Genomic DNA, 23,307 nt, shown 5'->3' on the forward strand with positions numbered 1-23,307 from the left:
TCTACATTACTCATCTTAATTTCAACAGTGTCATTATCCTGTGCCTCATGTAAATTCTTGGGAACTTGCATTATGACACCATTTACAGTTAATTCAGTTTACCAATGACTGACATATTCAGTGACATTAAGAGTACATGGACATTCTGAAGGAACACACAAATTATTCTAAAGCATGCTCCTGCAAGGATCTTAGACTATCTTGTGCCTTCAGTGGAGCAAACGTCAGCTGACTTGTGACAAAATCCTTTTTTGTTATGTATCACACTACTCTGCTAAAGGAGTAGCACCATTCCTTAAATACAGAATAACAATTTATTATTTCTTCATAAACATAAATGAATATAGACAATCAGGACAACAATCCCATTCTCACCCAGAAACAACTGAATTTCCCATTGACATTCTTGCCAGCTCTACGTTCCAGTCTTCAGTATTCCTTGGGAGCTGCACCTGCCTGGGGTCCCTTTGCTGCTATTTGCAATGATGTCATGGCCAGCCCAACTGCTCTTGGCACTGCACATAGCTCAAAAGAAGTACCTCAGACAAGAATACAACCACCACAGACTATGAAAACAATACAATGCTGAAAATGAAATAAAGATTAATTATCTTCTTAACAAGAAACACTCTAACTGCAGCTCATCCAGCTTGTTCATTTACTTGAAGCTTCACAACATGGATATAAAATCAACATATGTGAAGGAGACCTTGTACTCTTACACCACTCTCCCGTTCAGCTTCCTCCTCCTCCCTTCTCTTTGCTTCCTCTCTTTTACTTTTTTCATTCTTTCCACAATCGACATTCCCTTACATCCTATGACCTGTTTTCCATTATCCAGGCCTTGTGCTCTCTATTCAACTTCTCCTCATACTCGAGAGTTTTGGGATAAGCCATATCCTTTATCTCAGCATCAAATGCTTCTAATATTTTAGACCATTCTACCTTCTCCACTAACAACTTACCTACTTCACCTCTTAAAATTCTCAATTCCTTCTCTGTGGTAGCCCCTTGCAATGTTGAAAATCCTGCTCCTCTTGATACTGATCATGGCATGATTACTTCTTATCAATTACACAATCATAAAAAGCTTAAGCGTGCCCCTATCCTGCTTGAATACTGAGCCAGATTCCCTGGTCCACATAAAACAAAATCAAATCATGAGAACACTTAACTGTGACACTATCACATTACTCCTTACTGTTATTTAACTACTCTTGTCTGAGTGGCTGCTCAAAGTTACTTTATATATCAAAACAATGATCAAACTGAGCTTCACTTCCTGAATCTTTACTCATGATTATCATCTTATACTTCTTGACAATGAGTCACACCTTTCACACATTATACCCATATTGCCCATTCAACCAGGTGAAAACTAATGCTTATATTTATGGCTACTCAGAATACCATCTGAGTTCATCTGCCTTCTCCTGAACTTGTAAGTGCAACTCAACACCTAGCACAACCCACTGACTTGCCATGACCTCACAATCAAACAAAAACAAAACAGAATACCTGCACTCACCCCAGCATGTTTCAATGAATCTGCAGCCGTGCAATAGTTGAGTCATCTTCTCCATCCATGGATGACAGTCACAAGAGTTTTTTGCTGTCACGAAATGGTGTAGTTACAGACTTGAAGATCCCCTGCTGACACTATTCCAATGAATGTAGTTACACTCCGAGAGGGGTGAGTGGTGGTGACGACAGACCAGAGGACCCAATGGAAACACTGCTGACAATAGAGAATACTTCTTCCAACTTTGGTCAATGATTTTTTTATGCCTCAGTGAAGCAGAACACACCTCACTCTGTTGACCCTAGCTGGCACAGACACACAGGCATCATCAGCTTCTGACCTGGTGAGACAAAGCTGCATAGGCACTTTATGTTGCTGACAGCTGGTCCATGGGCAGCTGGTGGCCTCTGTAGACTACAATCGTGTCATCAGTGGCATGGTACTTCAGTGACGGTCCCTGGAATGACCCTTCTGCTCCACAAACATTCAATGGAGCAGCATGAAGACTGCTGTATGTGCGATTTGACCTGCTGCTCTCTGGCAGGAGTTGGATAGTGGCTAGTGCTGTGGCACTGCTGGCAATGCTGGTGGCGAGAGGTGTGGATGGCAGGTTGATGGTGCTGTGGCACCAAGCCTATGAAGAACTTAGTGCTGGTGGTGACATGCATGGCCTGATACCAAACCCATAACTTCCACTGCCTGATGCACAGTCATCTCACTATTCAGCATGATCCTGGCATCATGGCATCATGGTTGTGCTGCAAGACTTCTGCAATGAGAACGCTTCTGCCTCAAAAGTCAGACATACTTATATTGCTCTAAGGAACATTTGTTTCACGAAAACCTAACAATGTTACGATTTCCTCAAACTATGAGTATCTAAATACTAACACGAATTCTTTACAGACAAATGGAAAAACTGGTAGAAGCAGATCTCGGGGGAATATCAGTTTGGATTCTGTAGAAATGTTGGAACACATAAGGCAATACTGACCCTACGACTCATCTTAGATTAAGGAAAGGCAAACCTACGTTTCTACCATTTGTAGACTTGGAGAAGGCTTTTGACAATGTTGACTGCAGTACTCCCTTTCAAATTCTGAAGATGGCAGGGGTAAAATACAGGGAGCAAAAGGCTATTTACAATTTGTACAGAAACCAGGTGGCAGTTATAATAGTCGAGGGGCATGAGAGGGAAGGAGAGGTTGGGAAGGGAGTGAGACAGGGTTGTTGCATATCCCCAATGTTATTCAATCTGTGTACTGAGTAAGCAGTAAAGAAAACAAAAGAAAAATTAGGAATAGGGATTAAAATCCAAGTAGAAGAAATCATTACTTTGTTGTTTGCCAATGACACTGTAACTCTGTCAGAGACAGCAAAGGACCTGGAAGAGCAGCTGAATGGAATAGATATTATCTTGAAAGGAGGATTTAAGATGAACATCAACAAAAGCAAAACGAGGATAATGGAATGTAGTTGAATTAAATTGGGTGATGCTGTGGGAATTAGATTAGGAAATGAGACGCTTAAAGTAGTAAATGAGTTTTGCTATTTGGGGAGCAAAATAACTGATGACGGTCAAAGTAGAGATGATATAAAATGTAGACTGGCAATGGCAAGGAAAGCGTTTCTGAAGAAGAGGAATTTGTTAACATTGAGTATAGATTTAAGTGTCAGGAAGTCATTTCTGAAAGTATTTGTATGTAGTGTAGCCATGTATGGAAATGAAACATTAACAATAAATAGTTTAGACAAGAAGAGAATAGAAGCTTTTGAAATGTGGTGCTACAGAAGAATGCTCAGCATTAGATGGGTAGCTCACATAACTAATGAGGATGTATTGAATAGAATTGGAGAGAAGAGAAATTTATGGCACAACTTAACTAGAAGAAGGGATCGGTTGGAAGGGAGTATTCTGAGGCATCAAGGGATCACCAATTTAGTATTAGAGGACAGTGTGGAGGGTAAAAATTGTAGAGGGAGACCAGGAGATGAATATACTTACCAAATTCAGAAGGATGTAGGTTGCAGTAGGTACTGGGAGATGAAGAAGCTTGCACAGGGTAGTGTAGCATGGAGAGCTGTATCAAACCCGACTTTGGACTGAAGACCACAACAACAACATGAGTATCTGCAGTGAAGTATATGAAAGGTTTAAAATCATAATGAAGTAATTATTTATATAGTGCATCATTAAACTGCATCAATATAAAAAGAAGTTTTACCCCATTTTAAACTTTTGTAAATTTAATGATACAGATTTTAGTGTTCTTCTTTCTGATGAAACAATTTTATCTAAATACTGTTTAATGTAATGATTTAAGAATGTTTGCTTACATCTCCATGTATCTTGTTATACTATGATTTGTATATTGCTGCACCATGTTTTCTATATCATCTGCTCTCTGTTTCATGTAATTTATTATCTTTTATGAAAAAAAATAGTTTTCTTGACAAATATTCATGACTCAGTTGTTATGTTAAATGACTGCACTGATTGATAAGAGTCATAAGTCAGTTAGCCTAATAGACCTTTTAAAGGTTCAAATGGCTCTGAGCACTATGGGACTTAACATCCTAGGTCATCAGTCCCCCAGAACTTGGAACTACTTAAATCTAACTAACCTAAGGACATCACACACATCCATGCCCGAGGCAGGATTTGAACCTGCGACCATAGCAGTCGCATGGTTCCAGACCGAAGCTCCTAGAACCACTTGGCCACCGCAGCAGGTGCTTTTAAAGCTATAGTGATCTGACGTTGTTGTACTACTTAATTATATAAAGACTGAGTGATTATATAGAAGTAATTGAGAGTGTATACACGAAAGTGGCCTTGGTTTATTTATTAATAGTATCTTTACAAGTGCTTGTCTTCTTTTTTATTTAATTGTGGTCACAGTTTCAAAGTCATATAGGATTTATTGTATGTTTCCTTTATGTCTGTGTTCCACTGACAAGTTTTTTATGTCTACAAATGTTGTCGACTTAGATATTGCCTTCCTAAATGTATGATTATGTTGGCATTATATATCTCTTCATGGCTAAAGTTATGTTGAGTATACTTTATATACATTAGTTATAGGTATGCCACAATGTTAATGACTGTCTGATTTTTCTTGCTATCAGTAACCTTTGTTGGATGATTTAATATTTCAGTTGGGGTTGTTTTGCATTTATACCCATGGATTTTACAGATGCACAAGAAATCCAAAGTTGAAAATTTAAGTACTGGAGATGTGAAGTTACTATTGCTGTGCCTCTATCATTTGTAGAATTAATACAGTTTCTGTGAGCTGTTGTAACACGTTGTTGGACCTCTCTGGTTGTAATCATAAGATACATGACATTCATTTTGGGTACACAGCACAGCAATCATTTTTGTCATTCAAAGTTGGCTAAAGCCATTAAGATACATAATTAAAGTGATGTCATAATATGTGTTTGGCCACTCGTGTGAATAATATTTAACATTAGTGTGAATGTGGGGAATTTCAACCCAGAATGAATCATTTCTAAATGCAAGTTGTTACTAGACTCTCATGGCATGATTTCATTATCCTAATTTTGTATCTGTCATCTGTAATTAATTAATCAGTGATTAATGATTGTCAAGAAGAATTGTTATTATTAAGTGAGCTTCAAGGACAAGTCTCACAAAGTATATGTACTTCCTAATGAAGTATGTTTTCAATACACAAAATGACTCATTCCACATCATAATTTTTAATCACATAATGATCCATGAAATATAAAACTACCTACAGAAAACTGTTCCTTATGCATTTAAGAACTCATATGTGAGGACTACACATTTTGTCAAGCTGAATTTCAACTTAAAGTTTTAATTAGAGAGTACAGTACCTTTGGCAATTCAAACTGCTCTCCAGGCTCCCTGTCATCAAAATACAGTGAATAGCTCTGAAGTACAAGTGAATGACATTTGAATTGGTCACCAGCTATAAGCACCTTGCAGTCTGGCTTGCTGCATAAAAATAATAATTTAAAGTTGCTTTAGTGTCTGATTGGAACAGTAAGACAAGGAATATAAGTGGAACTTACATTGAATTGGAAATCCTGTACAGCAGCAGTTTGAATAACTCTGACTTTGGAGGGATATTTACTTTATTCCAGTCAATGACTTCAGGGGTATAAGAGTTCCTCCTGGAAAATATATTACTAATAATTACACATTTGTAAAAATGTTTGCTTCTAAAATTTCTATATCCCACCTTAAGATATGGTTTGAGATGTCATTTTTTAAAAGTTTCTACCTTCATATGAAGTAATGAAACAAATAAAAACATTACTCTAAACTACTGTATAAAGGCATGATATTGTTGAGTGTGGTTACCAAAATTATTTAAAAATTCTTGGTAAATTTACTTTACATTTTTGCATGATGCTGTAATAAACACTCAGATAGACATAGGATACATATTTTTAATTATGTAATGTATAAATATATTCATTAAATGTAAAGTGGAAGTTGTTAGCAAAAATCTCAAAAAAGTTGTTGAGTGAGTTACTTCAAATTCTGAAATTGTACCCTAACAAATATTCAGATGGACATAGTACATATTTTTAAAACAACAATTTACAAGTTTTCTGTTAAAAGTGACAGTGAGAAAGAAAATGCTGTGCTGTGAAAATGTGAAGTTTAGTTTCCTTTCTTGCCTTCAGTTTTATTTACAATAACAGGGCATTTAAACCATAAGACAAACTGTTTCTCCAATCAGTGAATGGGTGGGATTAAAAAGTTTTAGACAATTCAGATTCCATAGCAGTACTCTAATCACAAGCTGAAAAGCCATAAATACAAATTTCCCATCTTCTGTCAAAACTGACTAGGGGAAGAAAACAAAACAGCACATTCTACACAAAACAAAAAAATGTATACAAAAGAATCTGGAATCTGAATCATCCAAGACTTTATAATCCTACCCATTCACAGATTAAAACTATGTGAAATGCTGTCACTGAAGCTACTGTCCACACAGATCCAGTTGAAAGAGAGGTCTCTCTCACACACAGTAAACAGATCATCCCTACTGATTTGCCCACTCGTTTTAAGTGGCTTGAATTCCCAATCAAGGGTTTTGTTTGTAATAATAATAAAAAAATTGCTCAATTTCAGTGAGGGTGGGGGATTGGGGTTGGTAGGGGGGGGGGGGGGGGGGGGGGAAGGAGATGGACAGAGAAGGGGAATGGAGGAAACAAACATAGAAGTGGGAAGAAGATGAACAGAGAAAGGGGGTGAGGGAAGACAGAGAGAAAGGAAGGTAGGAGGGGATGGACAAAGAGAGGGGGGAAGAGTATGTAGACAATGAGGGGGGGGGGGGGGACAGAAGGAGATTAGGACACTTATCAAATTAAAAGACCAATTTAGCAATTCTAAACCACTGCTGAGTTCACTAGTCCAATAATAGGAGGAAATAATAATTAAGTTATCTTCAATGTACTTTCTTCCTGAATTTTCAGTCAGTGAAGTAAGCTTTTTCTGTGTTAGTGGATGTTGATTACATTCTCTGCCAATAATTCCCTGAATACATAAAGCTGTCATATGAATAACTTTATTCATAATTTGTGAAGTTTAGGCCCAGTTTCTTTTAAAAGAGCACAAAATGACTGTAAGGAAAAAGCAATAATCCCATTTGTTCACATGTCCTTCTACTCACTTAAAGGACATACAAATCTTGTTTTTCCTATCTGACAGATGGCTCACTATCTACTTTGCTTGTTCTTCTAATATTTAAGAGCACAGAAACACAGTCTTGAATTTAAAGTATGAAATTGTTGAAAAATTTGGTGGTCACAAACTGAACCTTATCTCCTGGGATTTAGATTTAATGTAAAAGCAATTTTATTGTTGAAATTAAAGGTTAGGTGCATAAAGAAATGTGTTTACTGCATAGAGCCACACTTGCTTATGAAGAGCTGCAATATTAAATAGTGCTTTGAGATGATTTGTTCATGTGCTAATAATGTAATTGAAGTTCTCTTACATGAAAGAGGACATTTCATTTCTGCACATCTTCAGTGAATTATGCTGAATTAGGCAGCATACTATGAAATAGGATTAGTTTTGTAATTCACATTTCTTTTGTCTAACATGTTCATTACTGCTGCATAACTGGAAGGAAAATATTCAAGAGTAACAATGCCTTGAGGCCTTTTAACCACAGTTTGTTGGCAATAACTTTTTCTTATCATAGCAAGAGGAAATGAATATCTTTTCACTGAAATTATCAGAGCAAATAAAACTGTAACTCACATCTCTAGATTGAAGTTTGTCTCACAGTCACCACATCCATCATATGGTGAAAACATTCCTTCACTACAGCAATGATTCTTGCAACCAAGATGAGCTGGAACATTGTTCTGGAATGTAAAAGTGACATTATGTTTTTAATATGAAAGATTTATCTTATTTTAGAGGATTATTATGATATGCTGAAGAAGAAAATGATGAAGAACAAATCCACCAGAAAATTATGTTGGACACAAATTTCAAGTCTACATCACAGCAGAGAAATGTTTATTAGGAAATCTGTGCTTTTCTCCCTAACATCTGCATTGTAAAATTTATGAATGTATTTCACATTTTCATTAAAAACTGATTATTCTATGCACTGCAGAGTTTTTAATACAATTACTGTATTTTCAATATTACCAGTATAATGAAGAATAACTAACTGGTGCAAAGATAACATTGAACAGCTTCTGTAGTTCTGCATTGCTATTCTTGTAGGACAATAGCAACAAAAGTTGGCATAGCCTATATGCACTGGTGAATCATTGCAGCAGTTCAAACAAACTGGTACAAATGCAAATGTTTTGCAGTCTGGAAGACCCTGAATAACATCATACAAGAAAGATCAGTTCACATGGGTCCAGAGTAAACATCAAACAATTCATACAGCACCTGAAATTCCCAGGTAAATAAACAGTATGCAAGGAGGTCCAATTTTTGTCTCAATAATACAACTCTGTTTTCGTGAACAAACTACAGGGTGTTTCAAAAATGACCGGTATATTTGAAACGGCAATACAACTCAAACGAGCAGCGATAGAAATCCACCGTTTGTTGCAATATGCTTGGGACAACAGCACATTTTCAGGCAGACAAACTTTCAAAACTACAGTAGTTACAATTGTCAACAACAGATGGCGCTGCGGTCTGGGAAACTCTATAGTACGATATTTTCCACATATCCACTATGCATAGCAATAATATGGCGTAGTCTCTGAATGAAATTACCCGAAACCTTTGACAACGTGTCTGACGGAATGGCTTCACATGCAGATTAGATGTACTGCTTCAGCTGTTCAATTGTTTCTGGATTCTGGCGGTACACCTGGTCTTTCACGTGTCCCCACAGAAAGAAGTCACAGGGGTTCATGTCTGGTGAATAGGGAGGCCAATCCACGCCACCTCCTGTATGTTTTGGATAGCCCAAAGCAATCACACGATCATCATTCAGGAAATTAAAGACGTCGGCCGTGCGATGTGGCCAGGCACCATCTTGCATAAACCACAAGGTGTTCGCAGTGTCGTCTAAGGCAGTTTGTACTGCCACAAATTCATGAAGAATGTCCAGGTAGCGTGATGCAGTAATCGTTTCGAATCTGAAAAATGGGCCAATGATTCCTTTGGAAGAAATGGCGGCCCAGACCAGTACTTTTTGAGGATGCAGGGACAATGGGACTGCAACATGGGGCTTTTCGGTTCCCCATATGTGCCAGTTCTGTTTATTGATGAAGCCGTCCAGGTAAAAATAAGCTTTGTCAGTAAACCAAATGCTGCCCACATGCATATCGCCGTCATCAGTCATGTGCACTATATCGTTAGCGAATGTCTCTCGTGCAGCAATGGTAGCGGCACTGAGGGGTTGCCGCGTTTGAATTTTGTATGGATAGAGGTGTAAACTCTGGCGCATGAGACGATACGTGGACGTTGGCGTCATTTGGACCACAGCTGCAACACGGCAAACGGAAACCCGAGGCCGCTGTTGGATCACCTGCTGCACTAGCTGCGCGTTGACCTCTGTGGTTGCCGTACGCGGTCGCCCTACCTTTCCAGCACGTTCATCCGTCACGTTCCCAGTCCGTTGAAATTTTTCAAACAGATCCTTTATTGTATCGCTTTTCGGTCCTTTGGATACATTAAACCTCCTTTGAAAACTTCGTCTTGTTGCAACAACACTGTGTTCTAGGCGGTGGAATTCCAACACCAGAAAAATCCTCTGTTCTAAGGAATAAACCGTGTTGTCCACAGCACACTTGCACGTTGTGAACAGCACACGCTTACAGCAGAAACACGACGTACAGAATGGCGCACCCACAGACTGCGTTGTCTTCTATATCTTTCACATCACTTGCAGCACCATCTGTTGTTGAAAATTGTAACTACTGCAATTTCGAAAGTTTGTCTGCCTGAAAATGTACTGTTGTCCCAAGCATATTGCAACAAATGGTGTATTTCTATCACTACTTGTTTAGTTTTTATTGCCATTTCAAATATACCGGTCATTTTTTACACACCCTGTATAAAGGGGGCATAGTGACCAAAAAACTTTACACAAACATAATAAGGTGAAAAGATTGCAATTGGTACAGCAACATAAGAATTGGAGTATGCAACAATGATCCAAGGCGTTATTCATGGACAAATCTATGTTTATAATATCAGAAGCCACAGTCAAATATTTGTTCATCGACTACTTTGAGTACATATGAAAAGTCAATGTGTGGCACCAACAGTGAAGCATAGTGGATGGTCGGTCATAGTGTGGGTATGTTTTGCAGGTGATAAGAGTTGCTGATCTCCTGAGTATTAATGGAACATTAAAGAAGGAAGCATATCACAGGATACTATCAACAATGCAGTTCCATCTGGCAAGAGAGTTATTGGCCATGTGTTTGCTATGCAGCAAGACATGCTCCCAAAAATGCTTCTAAATTGTGCAGAGGGTATGTTAATAGAAAAGACAGATGTGGAGAATTGAAGAATATCAGTTGGCCAAGTCAGTCACCTTACTTACATCCCATTGAACTCTTAGAGATGAAGCCAACAGGAACATCAGAAAACTGAGGTCATCTAATGTTGAAGATTTTTGGACTAATCTACAGATTTGTTGGACTCTAAAATCTGCAAAAACACTAGAAAATCTTATCTCCAGAATGCCATGAGGTTGTGCAGTTCTATGACTGCGAAGAGTGGATCCAAGGAAGAAGCTATAATCTAAACCATATTGTATTGTAGGTAATGACAGAGAGTACAATATGTCTGTGCAATTAAATACAGTACATAGTTTTACCATGGGTGACTGAAAGGTTTAGTTAGATATCTGTATGTAAAAGATAAGATGAATTAAGCACTGGGTATGATGCACTGAGAAATATTAGTATTATTTAGCTGTTTATTCATATATGAAATTTTTGAAGATACATGGAATAATTTGAGTCTAAAAAAATTGTACTCAATTGGTGTACTTTTCATTAAATAGTACATACTGAGGAGATGCTATAAGATGTAGAACTTGTCTAAAAAACAAGAATAATCAATAAATATTTACGAACTCCCACAGATCCTATGTAAACAAGGGAAATGGTTGATGTGGATGTGTGTGTGTGGTAGTGGCAGGGGGGGGGGGGGAGGATGAAAATGTTAAACATATTTTCATTTAAAACCTAAAAAAAGAACTTCCCACAAAACATGTAAATGTTCAATATACACAGATACATATTATAATTCTTAGGCTATTGTAGCCATGTGACAGCAAACAGAAAAATTGTTTTACAACACTTACTTACAATGATCACATAACTGCATCAATGGAGTAGTAGGAGTTCGTCACCAAGAAATCCTTTAGGCTGCCCATAAAATGAACTATATTAGCATTTAAACTTTTTATGGAAGTTATTGAAAATGTGTGTTCCTGAAGAATGATAACCCATTTGGACCAAAATAAGAGATTTCAAATCTTTGTGACGATTATTCTTAGTTCTTGAACTGACTAAGTGAACTGAGCTGGTGGTTTGAAAAAAGATACATTTTAATGACAAATTTCATCAAGGACTAAATATAGACCTACTGGGGAGCAGTAAGTAACATCCCTAGGTCCCTAAATCAACTTCTGGAGATGTTTTGGAGTTCAAGTTACAAACAAATTGTATTACCCAGAAAATTTTAACACAGATTGATGAGTTACCCCAAAAAATAATCCCTGTATAACTTTGCGGAATGAAAGTAACATGTATGTCAGCTGTATCATTTTTATATCACTCATATCTGACAACATACATAATGCAAATAGATATATGTCTAGGTGTTTCAGCATTCTGTGGTGCCAGCATGCTTCTCTCAGTTGAATTTATCATCGATCTGTAATCCCAAGAATTTAACACTGTCGACTTATTCTATTTTTTTGTCACCATACTTTAGGCATATACTCATGGGAAATCTCCTACAAATTCTGAACTGCATTTAGAATGGTTCCTCAAAGTTTAATAACAAAGAATTGGGTAGGAAAATCCAGGATCAAATAATTAGAATATGATGAAAAGGATAGATTGCCACTCACCTTATAGTGAAGATGTTGAGTCACAAGTAGGCACAACAAAAAGACAGCTAAACACATTAGCTTTTGCCCAGAAGCCCTTCACCCAAAAGAGACAATGCACACACACACACACACACACACACACACACACACACACACACACACACACACACACACACACACACACACACACACTAACATGGCTTACACACACACGATCACTGCCTTTGGCTGCCATGGGCAGACTGAGCAAATGTGGGTGATGGGAGAAGCAGTCTGGGTGGTGAGGGTAAAGAGGAGGCTGCAGCAGGGAGGAGGAAGGAGACAAGGGTATGGGTGGGAGGCAGTAACGTGCTCTTTGTGGGGGCAAACAGGGATGAGGTGGAGAATGGGTAGTGTAACTAGGTGCAACCAGGAGATTAGACAAAGGGCGGGATGGAGTGGAAAAAGACTATGGATGCACTTGTGGATCATATGGCTGTGGAGTGGGAACAGGGTAGGGATAGGTGGACCATGGACAAAGACTAACAAAGGTTGCTGCCAGGAGAGTTATAGGAACATAGGATAAATTGCAACGAGAGTACCCACCTGCACAATTCAGAAAAGCTGTTGTTGCTAGAAAAAATCCAGATGGCACATGTTGTAAAGCAGTCATTAAAATGAAGAACACTGCACTGGATAGCATGCATCCCATACATCACCCCACCACCACTTAATCTAGTCTGGTCACAAGAATCACCTATCCCATCAAAGGCAGGAATATCTGCAAAATAAGTCACGTGATCTGCGAGCTAAGCTGCAAACACTGTGCCTCTTTCTATGTGTGACTGACAAACAACAAGCTGTCTGTCAGCATGAATGGCCACTGATAAACTGTGGCCAAGAAACAATTGGACCATCTAGTTGCTGAGCTTGCTGCCCATCATAACGTTTTTTATTTTAATGACTGATTCACAGTCTGTGCCATCAAGATCCTTCATACCAAAACCAGCTTTTCTGAATTTCCCAGGTGAGATTTTTGTTGCAGTTTATCCTATGTTTCCGTAACCCTCCTGGCCTCAACGTTTGTTAGTCATTGTCCTTGGTTCACCTATCCCTACCCTGTTCCCACAACTCAGGCTTTTATTCCACAAGCCCACCCACAGTGTTATACTTCTCTCCTTTTCTGCCTGTACCTGCCCTCTGTCTAGCCTTCTGACTGCACTTAGTTGCCCCACTATCTCTTCACCTTGACTTGCCCTTCTATGCTCTTACAGACAGCACTTTACTGTTTCCCACATGTACACTCACGTACTCTGTTCTCCCTCTACACCCCACCGCAGCCTCATCCTTACCCTCATCACCCAGATTGCTTCTCTCATCATGCGCATTTGCTTGTAGTCTGACCTTGGCAGCCAGAGAGAGTGGTCATGTGTGTGAGAGTTGCAATTACATAATGTACGTGTGTGTGTGTGTGTGTGTGTGTGTGTGTGTGTGTGTGTGTGTGAGAGAGAGAGAGAGAGAGAGAGAGAGAGAGAGAGAGAGAGAGAGAGAGTTATCTATTTCAGAAGAAGGTCTTCTGGCCAAAAGCTGAGGAATGTGTTTAGTAGTCTTTAAGTTGTGCCTGTCTGTGACACAACATCTGTGCTATATGGTGAATAGCGATCTGTCCTTTTCATAATATTGTCAGATTTCGAAGGGAACAATTTATTAATGTCCATGAAAATTTTATTAGTTAATATTTCTAAGACAAAACCTGATTTGTAACTTTTTGCAATGTTTTTATCTCATCCAAACAAAACAACCTTGTCCTCTGCTAATGTTACAGATGAAACGTCATTGATGTACACATGAAAAAGTAAGGGCCCTAAGATGAATTCTTGTGGAACACAATATGTAATTAATTCCCAGCTGGATACTAACTAATGGCTTGATATGTGCCTCTTTCTTGAGGAAACCATTTATTTTCTGTCAGAGATATCAGATTTGAACCATTTTGCAGCATTTCCTGTTATGCCGTTATGTTATAATTTGTTTAAAAGTATTCTGTGATTTACATATCAAATGCCTTTGACAGGTCACAAAATTTACATTTAGTGTATAATTTGTAGTCTAACAAACCAAGTACATTCACACTTATGTGATGATAGTGTTCTCAATATTGGAACCTTTTAGAAATCTGATCTGTGACTTCGACAATATATAATTTGGTGTTAGATGACTAAGAAGTCAATTATATACTGCCATTTCTAAAACTATCGAGAATGTTAGCAAAGGCAGAAGTGAATGGAAAAATGACGGTATTACTTCATCTCCTTTCTGAAACAATGCCTTAACTTTAAAATATTTCAGCTATTCAGGAGAAGTTCCACTCATTAACAGCTGCTCACACTGACAACTCAATATGTTACAACTTAGAAGCATTTTCTTTAATTAAAATTCTTGATTTCTATCATAACCACTAGAATTTTTTGATTTTAAAGATTTTATGTTGGACTTTACTCCTACTAATGTAGTGTGGAATTTATTTGTAATAACTGGTCTGAGATATCCCATGACAGCCTCTACTAAACCTGACAGTCCCAGCTTTTCAGTAACACATGTGAAATGATTATTAAATGTTTTGCAATACTGCACAAATCTGTTACCAATGTATCATTTACTTTTAATGCTATGTGCTCCCCTTCATATCTGGTTCTACCAGTCACCTCCTTCACAAAATCCCTTATTGTCTTTGTACTGTTATCTTATATGATTATCTTTTTCTTGTAATGTATTTGCTTTGGTGTCCATATTACAAGCTTTAATATTTTGCAGTATGTCTTGTAATGTGCTACAGCATCAAGATCAGAGCTGTTTCTGACTGACAGATACAGTTTCTTTTTCTGTTTCACACTATCCTTGCCTTCTTTGTAGGCTTGGGTCTAATCTGGGTTAGTATTGGGGTAAACAGTATTAAAATATGTTAATTACTTTATTAAAAGAATGAGAATGTGTTCAAGGATTCTCCAGCAAGCAGAGGTTAGGGATATTGTCTGTAATTTTGCAGGACTATTCTTTCACCTTTCTTATATGCTGGAGTCACTTGCGCTTTTTTCCAGCCACTTGGAGCTTTGTACTGGACAAGAGATTCATGATAAATGGGAGCTAGGTAATGGGCCTATGATGTAGAGTACTCTTTGTAAAATTGAACTGGGATTCCATCCAGACCTGGTGATTTATTTCTTTGCAAATCCTTCAGTTGCATCTCTATGCCAGGTATGCTTATTTCTATATCATCCATATGGGAGTCTGCCCAATGGTCAAATAACTGTATGTTTGTACAGTTCTCCTGCATGAACAATTTCTTGAATGTGAAATTTAAAACCTCTGCTTTCGTTTTGCTATATTCAACTGCCACACCAGGCTGGTCAACAAGGGACTGAATAGAAGCCTTAGACCCATTTAGTGTTTTTACTTATGACCAGAATTTTCTCAGGTTCTCTGCCAGAATTTTTGCTAAGGTGTGATGATGATAGTTCTTGTATGCTTCACACACAGATCTTTTCACAGATGCACAAATCTCTACTAACCTTTGGTTGTCATCCCTTGTGCATCACCTTTTGAACTTAAAGAGTGCAACAGCCTCTGCTTCCTTAGCGTCTTATGAATTTCATTATTAAACCATGGGGCATATTTTCCACTATTTATCCACTTACTAGACATGTACATGTAACTCTCCAGACCATGATTTACAATCTACTTAAACTCTGCCCATAATTCCTCTACATCCATCTTACTGGTATTAAGTGATACCAGTTCACTGTCTAAGTAAAATGTTAGTAACTGCTTATCTGCTCTATGTTCTAGTCTTTTTGTCTAATTTATTAATTTTCATTTTCATAGTTGCTATAATGACATCATGATCACTAATTTCCATTTCTATACTGACATTGTTGGTACGTTCCGGCCTATTTGTTATTTGTAGCTACAAGGTATAAGATATTTCCATTGTGTGTAGGCTGCTGAGGTGGCTGCTCAAGACAATTTGCAGCAACAGTATTTTGCATGACTGTATGTCCGTACCCCCCCCCCCCCCCCCTCAATAAATCCATTGACATCCCAGTCTATACTCATGACTGAGTATACACTTTCTTTGAATGACACTAGAACTGCCACAGAGGAATTGGGTGGCTGGTAAAAATATCCAATAACTAACTTATATTCACCTACCCCTTAACGTGGAGGTGCTGAGTCACAGATAGGCACAACAAAAGACTGTCACAATACCAACTTTTGGCCAAACACACTCACACACACACACACACACACACACACACACACTCACACACAATAAATGTAACACACACACACACATGACTGCAGGCTCTGGCAGCTGAAGCCATGTGGCTTCCAGAGGCTGCAGTCATGTGTGTGAGTTGCTTTGCATGTGTGTGTGTGTGTGTGTGTGTGTGTGTGTGTGTGTGTGTGTGTGTGTGTGTGATCTATTTTCAACAAAGGCCTTGTTGGCTGAAAGCTTATAGTGTGCAGTCTTTTTGTTGTTCCTATCTGCCAACTCAGCATCTCCTCTATATGGTGAGTAGCAACTTTCCTATTCATAACATAGTTACATTCCATCCTAGAGTTTCCACTGTTTTATTTTCACCTACTCCTGTTATATGTGACCTGACAACTTCACTGTTACACTCAGCTTTGACCTCAATGGAGACAATATTTTTTTCAACTGCCATGAAACCTCCCCTTCCTTTGACCTCTAATCTGTCTTTCTGACATACATTCCATGACTCGCTAAATATTGTGGAGCTTTCCTCTTCAGGTTTCAGCCAGCTCTCAGTCCCAAGAATAATTTGAGCATGAGTACTTTCCTGGAGGGCAGTAAATTCAGGAACTTTTTTACAAATACTTTGACAGTTTACTGTTAAAATTGTAACAGTTGAAGTGTCTTTATTCTGAATGCCATTTGACTTCTCTTGCTGTGAATCAACTGGTGAGAGTCCATCAGAGCACCTCAACTACCGCCTAGCATAAAGATGCCTCATGTGCCCTCCACAAGTGCTCTGCTACCCAAGTAGCTGCTTCCTTTGTGTTGTGTACCCCTGACCTATCAAGGGGAGTCCTACAAATCACCACAAGATAATTCAGGTCCAGAAATCTGCAGCCAAGACTGTCACAGAGTTGATAAGACCTTTGGTTCAGACACTCTACTCGGCTCCAAACCAAGACCCCAATCGACTCTGTGAAAGTTGCTCAAAATTGTGAGCTCTGCTTGCACCTTGAGGCCAGCAGTCTTCACCTCCTTGACCAGCCATCTGTACAAACTGAAGATCACGTCACAACCATGTGACAGGCATCATTGGTGTCGATGTGAGCCACGAACTTGCAGATGACTGCATCCTGTGTGCTCGATTGCCATTGGCAGGTCACCTCCACATCTCAGATGAGGCATCCTGTTGGCTATCTTCCCAGCCCTAATCACTATCTGCTTAAGGGGATTCATTATGCGCCTAACATTGGAGCTCCCAATAATCAGTAAACCCCTCACCCTGTATACCTGCTCGGACCCTCCTGAAGGAACAACAACCTGTCCACTCAAAGGGAGAATGGGCAAGGCCAGGTGGCTGATCTCCACATTGGCCCTCAAACTCGAGTGACGTGAATGCATTACCATTCGCCCATTCGCCATACACTCTGCTGAGAGGGCAGATCCACCGTGTCATGTGCACTAGGAGGTGCCTCAGAAGCAGAGCCCATGGGCAAAACAAGTGACACCTGAGTTGTCCCATGCAATGTGCCAGATTCTCCACTGCTGCTGCACCACGAGGCAGCAGCCGGAAGGTGACTGTTGTAGCCAATAGCATTTTCAGCTGTTCATTAACTGCAGCCAGCTCCTCCTGCATCTGCACACAGCATGCACACATCCTACCCATCCTAGCCTGAGCAACTGAAGAAGTGAACTATAAAACTAGACTGACTGAAAAGCTAGCTTTGGCTGTGACCACTTTGTCAGCTTCTGCTAACAGACAGAGTACTGTTTCACTGTGTTTTGAAGCTTCTTCTACAGAGAGTGATTGTACTGACATCTGCAGCAATGTAGCAGAAGTGACACAAGATGTGCCCACTATGACAACCAATAGCTTTTGTGAGGAAGTTGCAGTGGCAGTGGAAAACATGTAAGCCCAGTGCCAAGCTGAACAAGGCCAGCCAAAGCAGCTGCAAGCATCACAGCGCCAGCATCAGCATTCTCTGTTTCCATCTTGTCCCTTCTTTTTTGTTCAGCGCAAACATTTGATGCATCAATATTCTTTGTTTCCATCTCTTGTCCATTCTGTTTCGTCCAGCACAAACATTCAGCATGCCCTAAGTGCTGAGCTACTTTTAATGCTCGGCAGAAGAAAGGCCACATCGCCTCCATGTGTTGTTTGTGAAGGTTGCTGAAGATATGGGCATGGATAGTAAACTGTGTGAATCCAAATCTTGTGACTTCTCCCAAATTGTTTATCAAGTTAAGTGTCTTTTGTCAAGTGATCTGGCTGCAGCTCAGTACAGGTGTATAGTACAGGTGTGTAGTGACTTTACTGAATTCTCAAACCTATGTGACTTTAGGCTCACCTAGATTGACTCCAGTCACACAACACTGGTCAGTTATAATTAACAGAACATTGCACTGTTGGAACAATTTACAGCATCTGACTCTTATAAGTCAGTGGTTTGCTCCATTACATTTTTGGTGGTTGCTGATGCCGGTATTGAGAACTTGTTCTGAACCGACACATTTCAGGTATTTGGATTTTCTGTCAGCAACACTGTTCACCTTTTGTTCGATCCAGTACCGTGTTCTCAGTTGGAAACGATGTGTAAGGAGTGTGCAGACTTGTTTTTGGAAGGTATAAGTGTGATACAAATATTTAAGCTCATATATCTTAGAAATCAATGGTTTGGCCTTGTTGTTGTTGGTTGTGTCCTATTCATGACACCTTGAAAGGTCAAGTGAAAGCAGAATTGGACAGATTTCAATCTCTACGGGTGGTGCAACCTGTTATGACTAGTGAATGGTTGTCTCTGCTGGCTGAAGTTTAGAAAGCATTGAGGAAACTTCACCTCTGTGGTGACTTCAGTACTATTGTCAATGAACATTCAATTGTGGATATGTATCCTCTCCTACACCAGGAGGAACTTTTGTGGAAAATATTGGGTGGCCAGTAGTTTTCTAAAATTCTAAAACTGATTTGTCTGAAGCATATCTGCAGTTTCCTGTGAACAAAAAGTCTCAGTGAGTTCTGGTCTTCTTTTGGTCTCTATCAATACTTGCTCCTCCCTTTTCGTGTGTCTAGCAGCCCTGCTATTTTCTAACAATTTTTAGAGCAACTGCCTATGCCTGCCCTTGTTTGCATTAATTATCTGAATAATACTGTTGTCATAGGCTTCTCCTACATCTACATCTATAGTCGTCTGCAAACCACCATGAGGTGCATGGCAGAGGGTACATTTCACTGTACCAGTTATTAGGGTTTCTTCCCATTCCATTCACATATGGAGTGTGGGAGAAATGGTTATTGGAATGCCTCTGTGCCTGTGCAGTAATTATTTCAATTTTATCCTCACAATCTATATGTTTGTGATACATAGGAGATTGTAGTATAGTCCTAGAATCATCATTTAAAGCCGTTTCTTGAAACTTTGTTAATATATTTTCTCTGGATAGTTTACGTCTGTCTTCACGAGTCTTCCAGTTCAGTTCCTTCAGTATCTCTGTGACATTCTCCCATGGTTCAAACAAACCTGTGACCATTCTCTGTATATGTTCAATATCCCCTGTTAGTCTTATCTGGTATGTTTCCCACACACTTGGGCAATACTCTAGAACCAATTGCACAAGTGATTTGTAAGCAATCTCCTTTGTAAACTGATTGCTCTTTCCCAAAATTACACCAATAAGCTGAAGACTACCACTGGCTTTACCCATGACTGAGCCTATGTGGTCATTCTATTTCATATCCCGTACCCAAACCACTCCTTTCTCCTTGTTTAACTATGTACTTCTGGACCAGAAAATAGTTTTGGCAACTAACACCTCACAGTATGACCTCAGCATGATGTTAGTGCACCGACATACTGACTGCTCTGGATGATCTGTTGCTTTCATCTCTAAATCTCTTACTCTGGTTAGCAGAGTTACTCTCAAGTGGAAAAAGAGGCTCTCGCCGTAGTCTATGCTCTCAAGGAATTACATGGTTTTTCACCTTTTTACTAACCATAAATCCTTGGTTTCCTTGTTTAATCCTCACACTTCCTTGCCTGACAAGGCAACACACCACTACAGTGCTGGGCACTGTTCTTGTTTCACTACAAATATGAAATCCATTTTCGACCTATGTCTAAACATGCCAATGTGGACACCATCTCCCATCTTCCTGTGGGTCCTGATTCAGACTATGATCATGAATAATTGCTTTGTTTCCAACCCATGATCAAGGGTTTCCCAATAACGATCTTGCACATAGCAGCTGCCATTGGTACTGACTCAGTTCTGCATGAGATGGTTTGGTTTATTCAAAAGGGTTGGCCAGATAAACCACCATGTCAGGCTTCAGACAACCTGTACAACTCTTTTTCCTTAAGGTATGACCTCTCTGTTTTTGAATGTGTATTGCTCTTATCCCTGGACGACACCTCTCTCAGAGTAGTCTTTCCTACTGTGTTATAGCGTGAGGTTCTAATACCTTCTCCACCAGGGACATTGGGCAGTCTTACACACTGAACATTTAGCAAGGAGACATGTGTTTTTGGCCACAGATTGGTGCGAAATTGCTTGTTTTGTTGCAGCTTGTGAGCAGTGTGCCTCACAACAGGCAGCACCCCAAGGCATCTGTGTCCCCCATGGTCTGCTCCAAACAGCCATTTAAATGCATGCATGTAAACTTTGTGGGTCCCTTATTGAATATCTTGGTGTGGATGCATTTTCCCAGTTTCCTTACACTCTCTGGTCTGCATCAACGTTGTATGCGGTCACAATTCATACTCTTTTGAAGGTTTTTTCTATTGAGGAGTTGACTTGTTTGTTAGTTTCTGATAATGGGCCCCAATTTGTTTCTCACATCTTTAAATTGTTTTGTCCTGTTATGGCCTTCACCATGTTATGGCTCCTCCATTGCACCCTGAACCAAATGGTGAGGCAAAACTACTAGTGCACACATTCAAGTCCCAAATGAAAATGTTTGTTGTGGATTTATTGCTGGATGACACCTGACACTCATTTTCTGATCGCCTATCACTTCTTGCCTATGGGGTAGTGAAGCTTGCCTGTGATACTACAAGGCTGACAGCCAAGCATGTTCCTCCACATTCTGTGACCTGTGCCTCACCTGCCACAGTCAGGTTCATCTGGTTGCTTTGCACCCAGATCACCAGTGTGGGCATAAGCGTTTGGTTGCCAGCTCAAATGCATACCAGCCACTGGTGCCTGCCACTGGGGATGCTGCCTTCATGATGATCATATGGGCAATGGCCTGGTGGCACATCACTGTGATCAGTGGTGCCTCCACTCATTACCAGAAGCTAATGGTTTGTGGGTGCAGTCCTCATCAATGCCGACCACCCTGCAACCCTCTGCCTCATCACCTGCTGTGAGAGTACAGTGCTGTGGGCTTCCAGCTACCCAGCATGGGGCACTGGTTCGTCTCCAGCTTTGGATCTATTACTGCAGCCTGCTGTTCCGGTCAGGCTGGCTCCACCTGTCCTCTTGCCATCGTCGCCTCAGCCATCATTGCCATTGGATCCAGCCCCTTATCCTTCACATTGGGACCTGACTGCTAATGACGATGAAGAGATGACAATGGCACCCACCTCTCTGATGCTTGTCATCAGGTGCTGCGTGGGCCCACCACCCTTGGGCATTTCCCCATGTATTCTGGCCCAATGCTGCAGTGACCACCTGGCACATGATCCTACCTTTTATCTGCACTGACTGCCACCGATCCAGATTCAATGGATGTGTCTCTTGTTGGGCTGCCAGCATCTCCTCCATCACCTGGGTGGCCATGTTGTGCGAGGGAGAAGTGTGCTGCGAACTAGTGCCTGTGAGAGTGAGTATGCTTGCTTGTTTGAATCAGCTGCCAAAAGTGGAGGCCAGCCACTGGAGGCCACCTATGGGAGGTGTGCACACGGTGAAGTCTCCACTGTACCATCTGCTGGTGATTCTCACATATATGCATGGAGCAGCACTAACTGATCCTCTTTTATGTCCTTCCAGTGTACCATGCACATCTGTGTACCTGTACTGCTCTCGTGTATTACTTAGTTACTACAATTATGAGAGCTTCCAGAGAGGAAACCAAATGAAAAGAAGTTGCCATAACCAACAAACAATGAAATGGTATGAGAAGGACCATTTTCACTTACATTACATGTGAATTTTTCTGTAGATAGCTTTTTCGCTGGTAATGTTGTTGTGGTCTTCAGTTCAGAGACTGGTTTGATGCAGCTCTCCATGCTACTCTATTCTATGCAAGCTTCTTCATCTCTGAGTAACTATTGCAGCCTACATCCTTCTGAATCTGTTTAGTGTATTCATCTCTTGGCCTCCCTCTATGATATTTACTCTCCACACTGCCCTACAATACTAAATTGGTGATGCCTTGATGCCTCAGAACATGTCCTACCGACCAATCCCTTCTTCTGGTCAAGTTCTGCCACAAATTCCTCCTCTCCCCAATTCTATTCAGTACCTCCTCATTACGTAGTTATGTGGTCTATTCATCCAATTTTCAGCATTCTTCGGTAGCACCATATTTTGAAAATTTCTATTCTCTTCTTGTCTAAACTATTTATCATTCATCTTTCACTTCCATACATGGCTACACTCCATACAAATACTTTCAGAAAAGACTTCCTGACACTTAAATTTATACTCGATGTTAACAATTTTCTCTTTTCAGAAGTGCTTTTCTTGGCATTGCCAGTCTACATTTTATATCCTTTCTACTTGGAGTTATTTTGCTCCCCAAATAGCAAAACTCATCTACTACATTAAGTGTCTCATTTCCTAAGCTAATTCCTGCAGCATCACCTGATTTAATTCGACTACATTCCATTATCCTTGTTCTGCTTTTGTTGATGTTCATCTTATATCTTCCTTTTAAGACACTGTCCATTCCATTCAATTGCTCTTCTAGATCCTTTGCTGTCTCTGACAGAATTACAATGACCTTGCTGAACCACAAAGTTATGATTTCTTGAACTTGG

At 39.9% G+C, this 23,307-nt stretch overlaps 1 protein-coding gene across 1 annotated transcript in view; it reads right to left on the reverse strand.

Moving 5' to 3' along the window:
* The window catches only part of LOC126280670 (uncharacterized), a 283,317-nt gene that overhangs the window by 108,821 nt on the left and 151,189 nt on the right, over positions 1–23,307 (reverse strand). Inside the window, exons 8-10 of the mRNA XM_049979787.1 lie at positions 7,797–7,903; positions 5,585–5,686; positions 5,387–5,507 (exon numbers count right to left, since the gene is read on the reverse strand). Of these exons, the coding sequence (XP_049835744.1) occupies positions 5,387–5,507; positions 5,585–5,686; positions 7,797–7,903 (330 nt within the window). The remainder of the gene's footprint in view (positions 1–5,386; positions 5,508–5,584; positions 5,687–7,796; positions 7,904–23,307) is intronic.

This window comes from Schistocerca gregaria, chromosome 1 (assembly GCF_023897955.1).
Source record: "Schistocerca gregaria isolate iqSchGreg1 chromosome 1, iqSchGreg1.2, whole genome shotgun sequence".
NCBI lineage: Eukaryota > Metazoa > Arthropoda > Insecta > Orthoptera > Acrididae > Schistocerca > Schistocerca gregaria.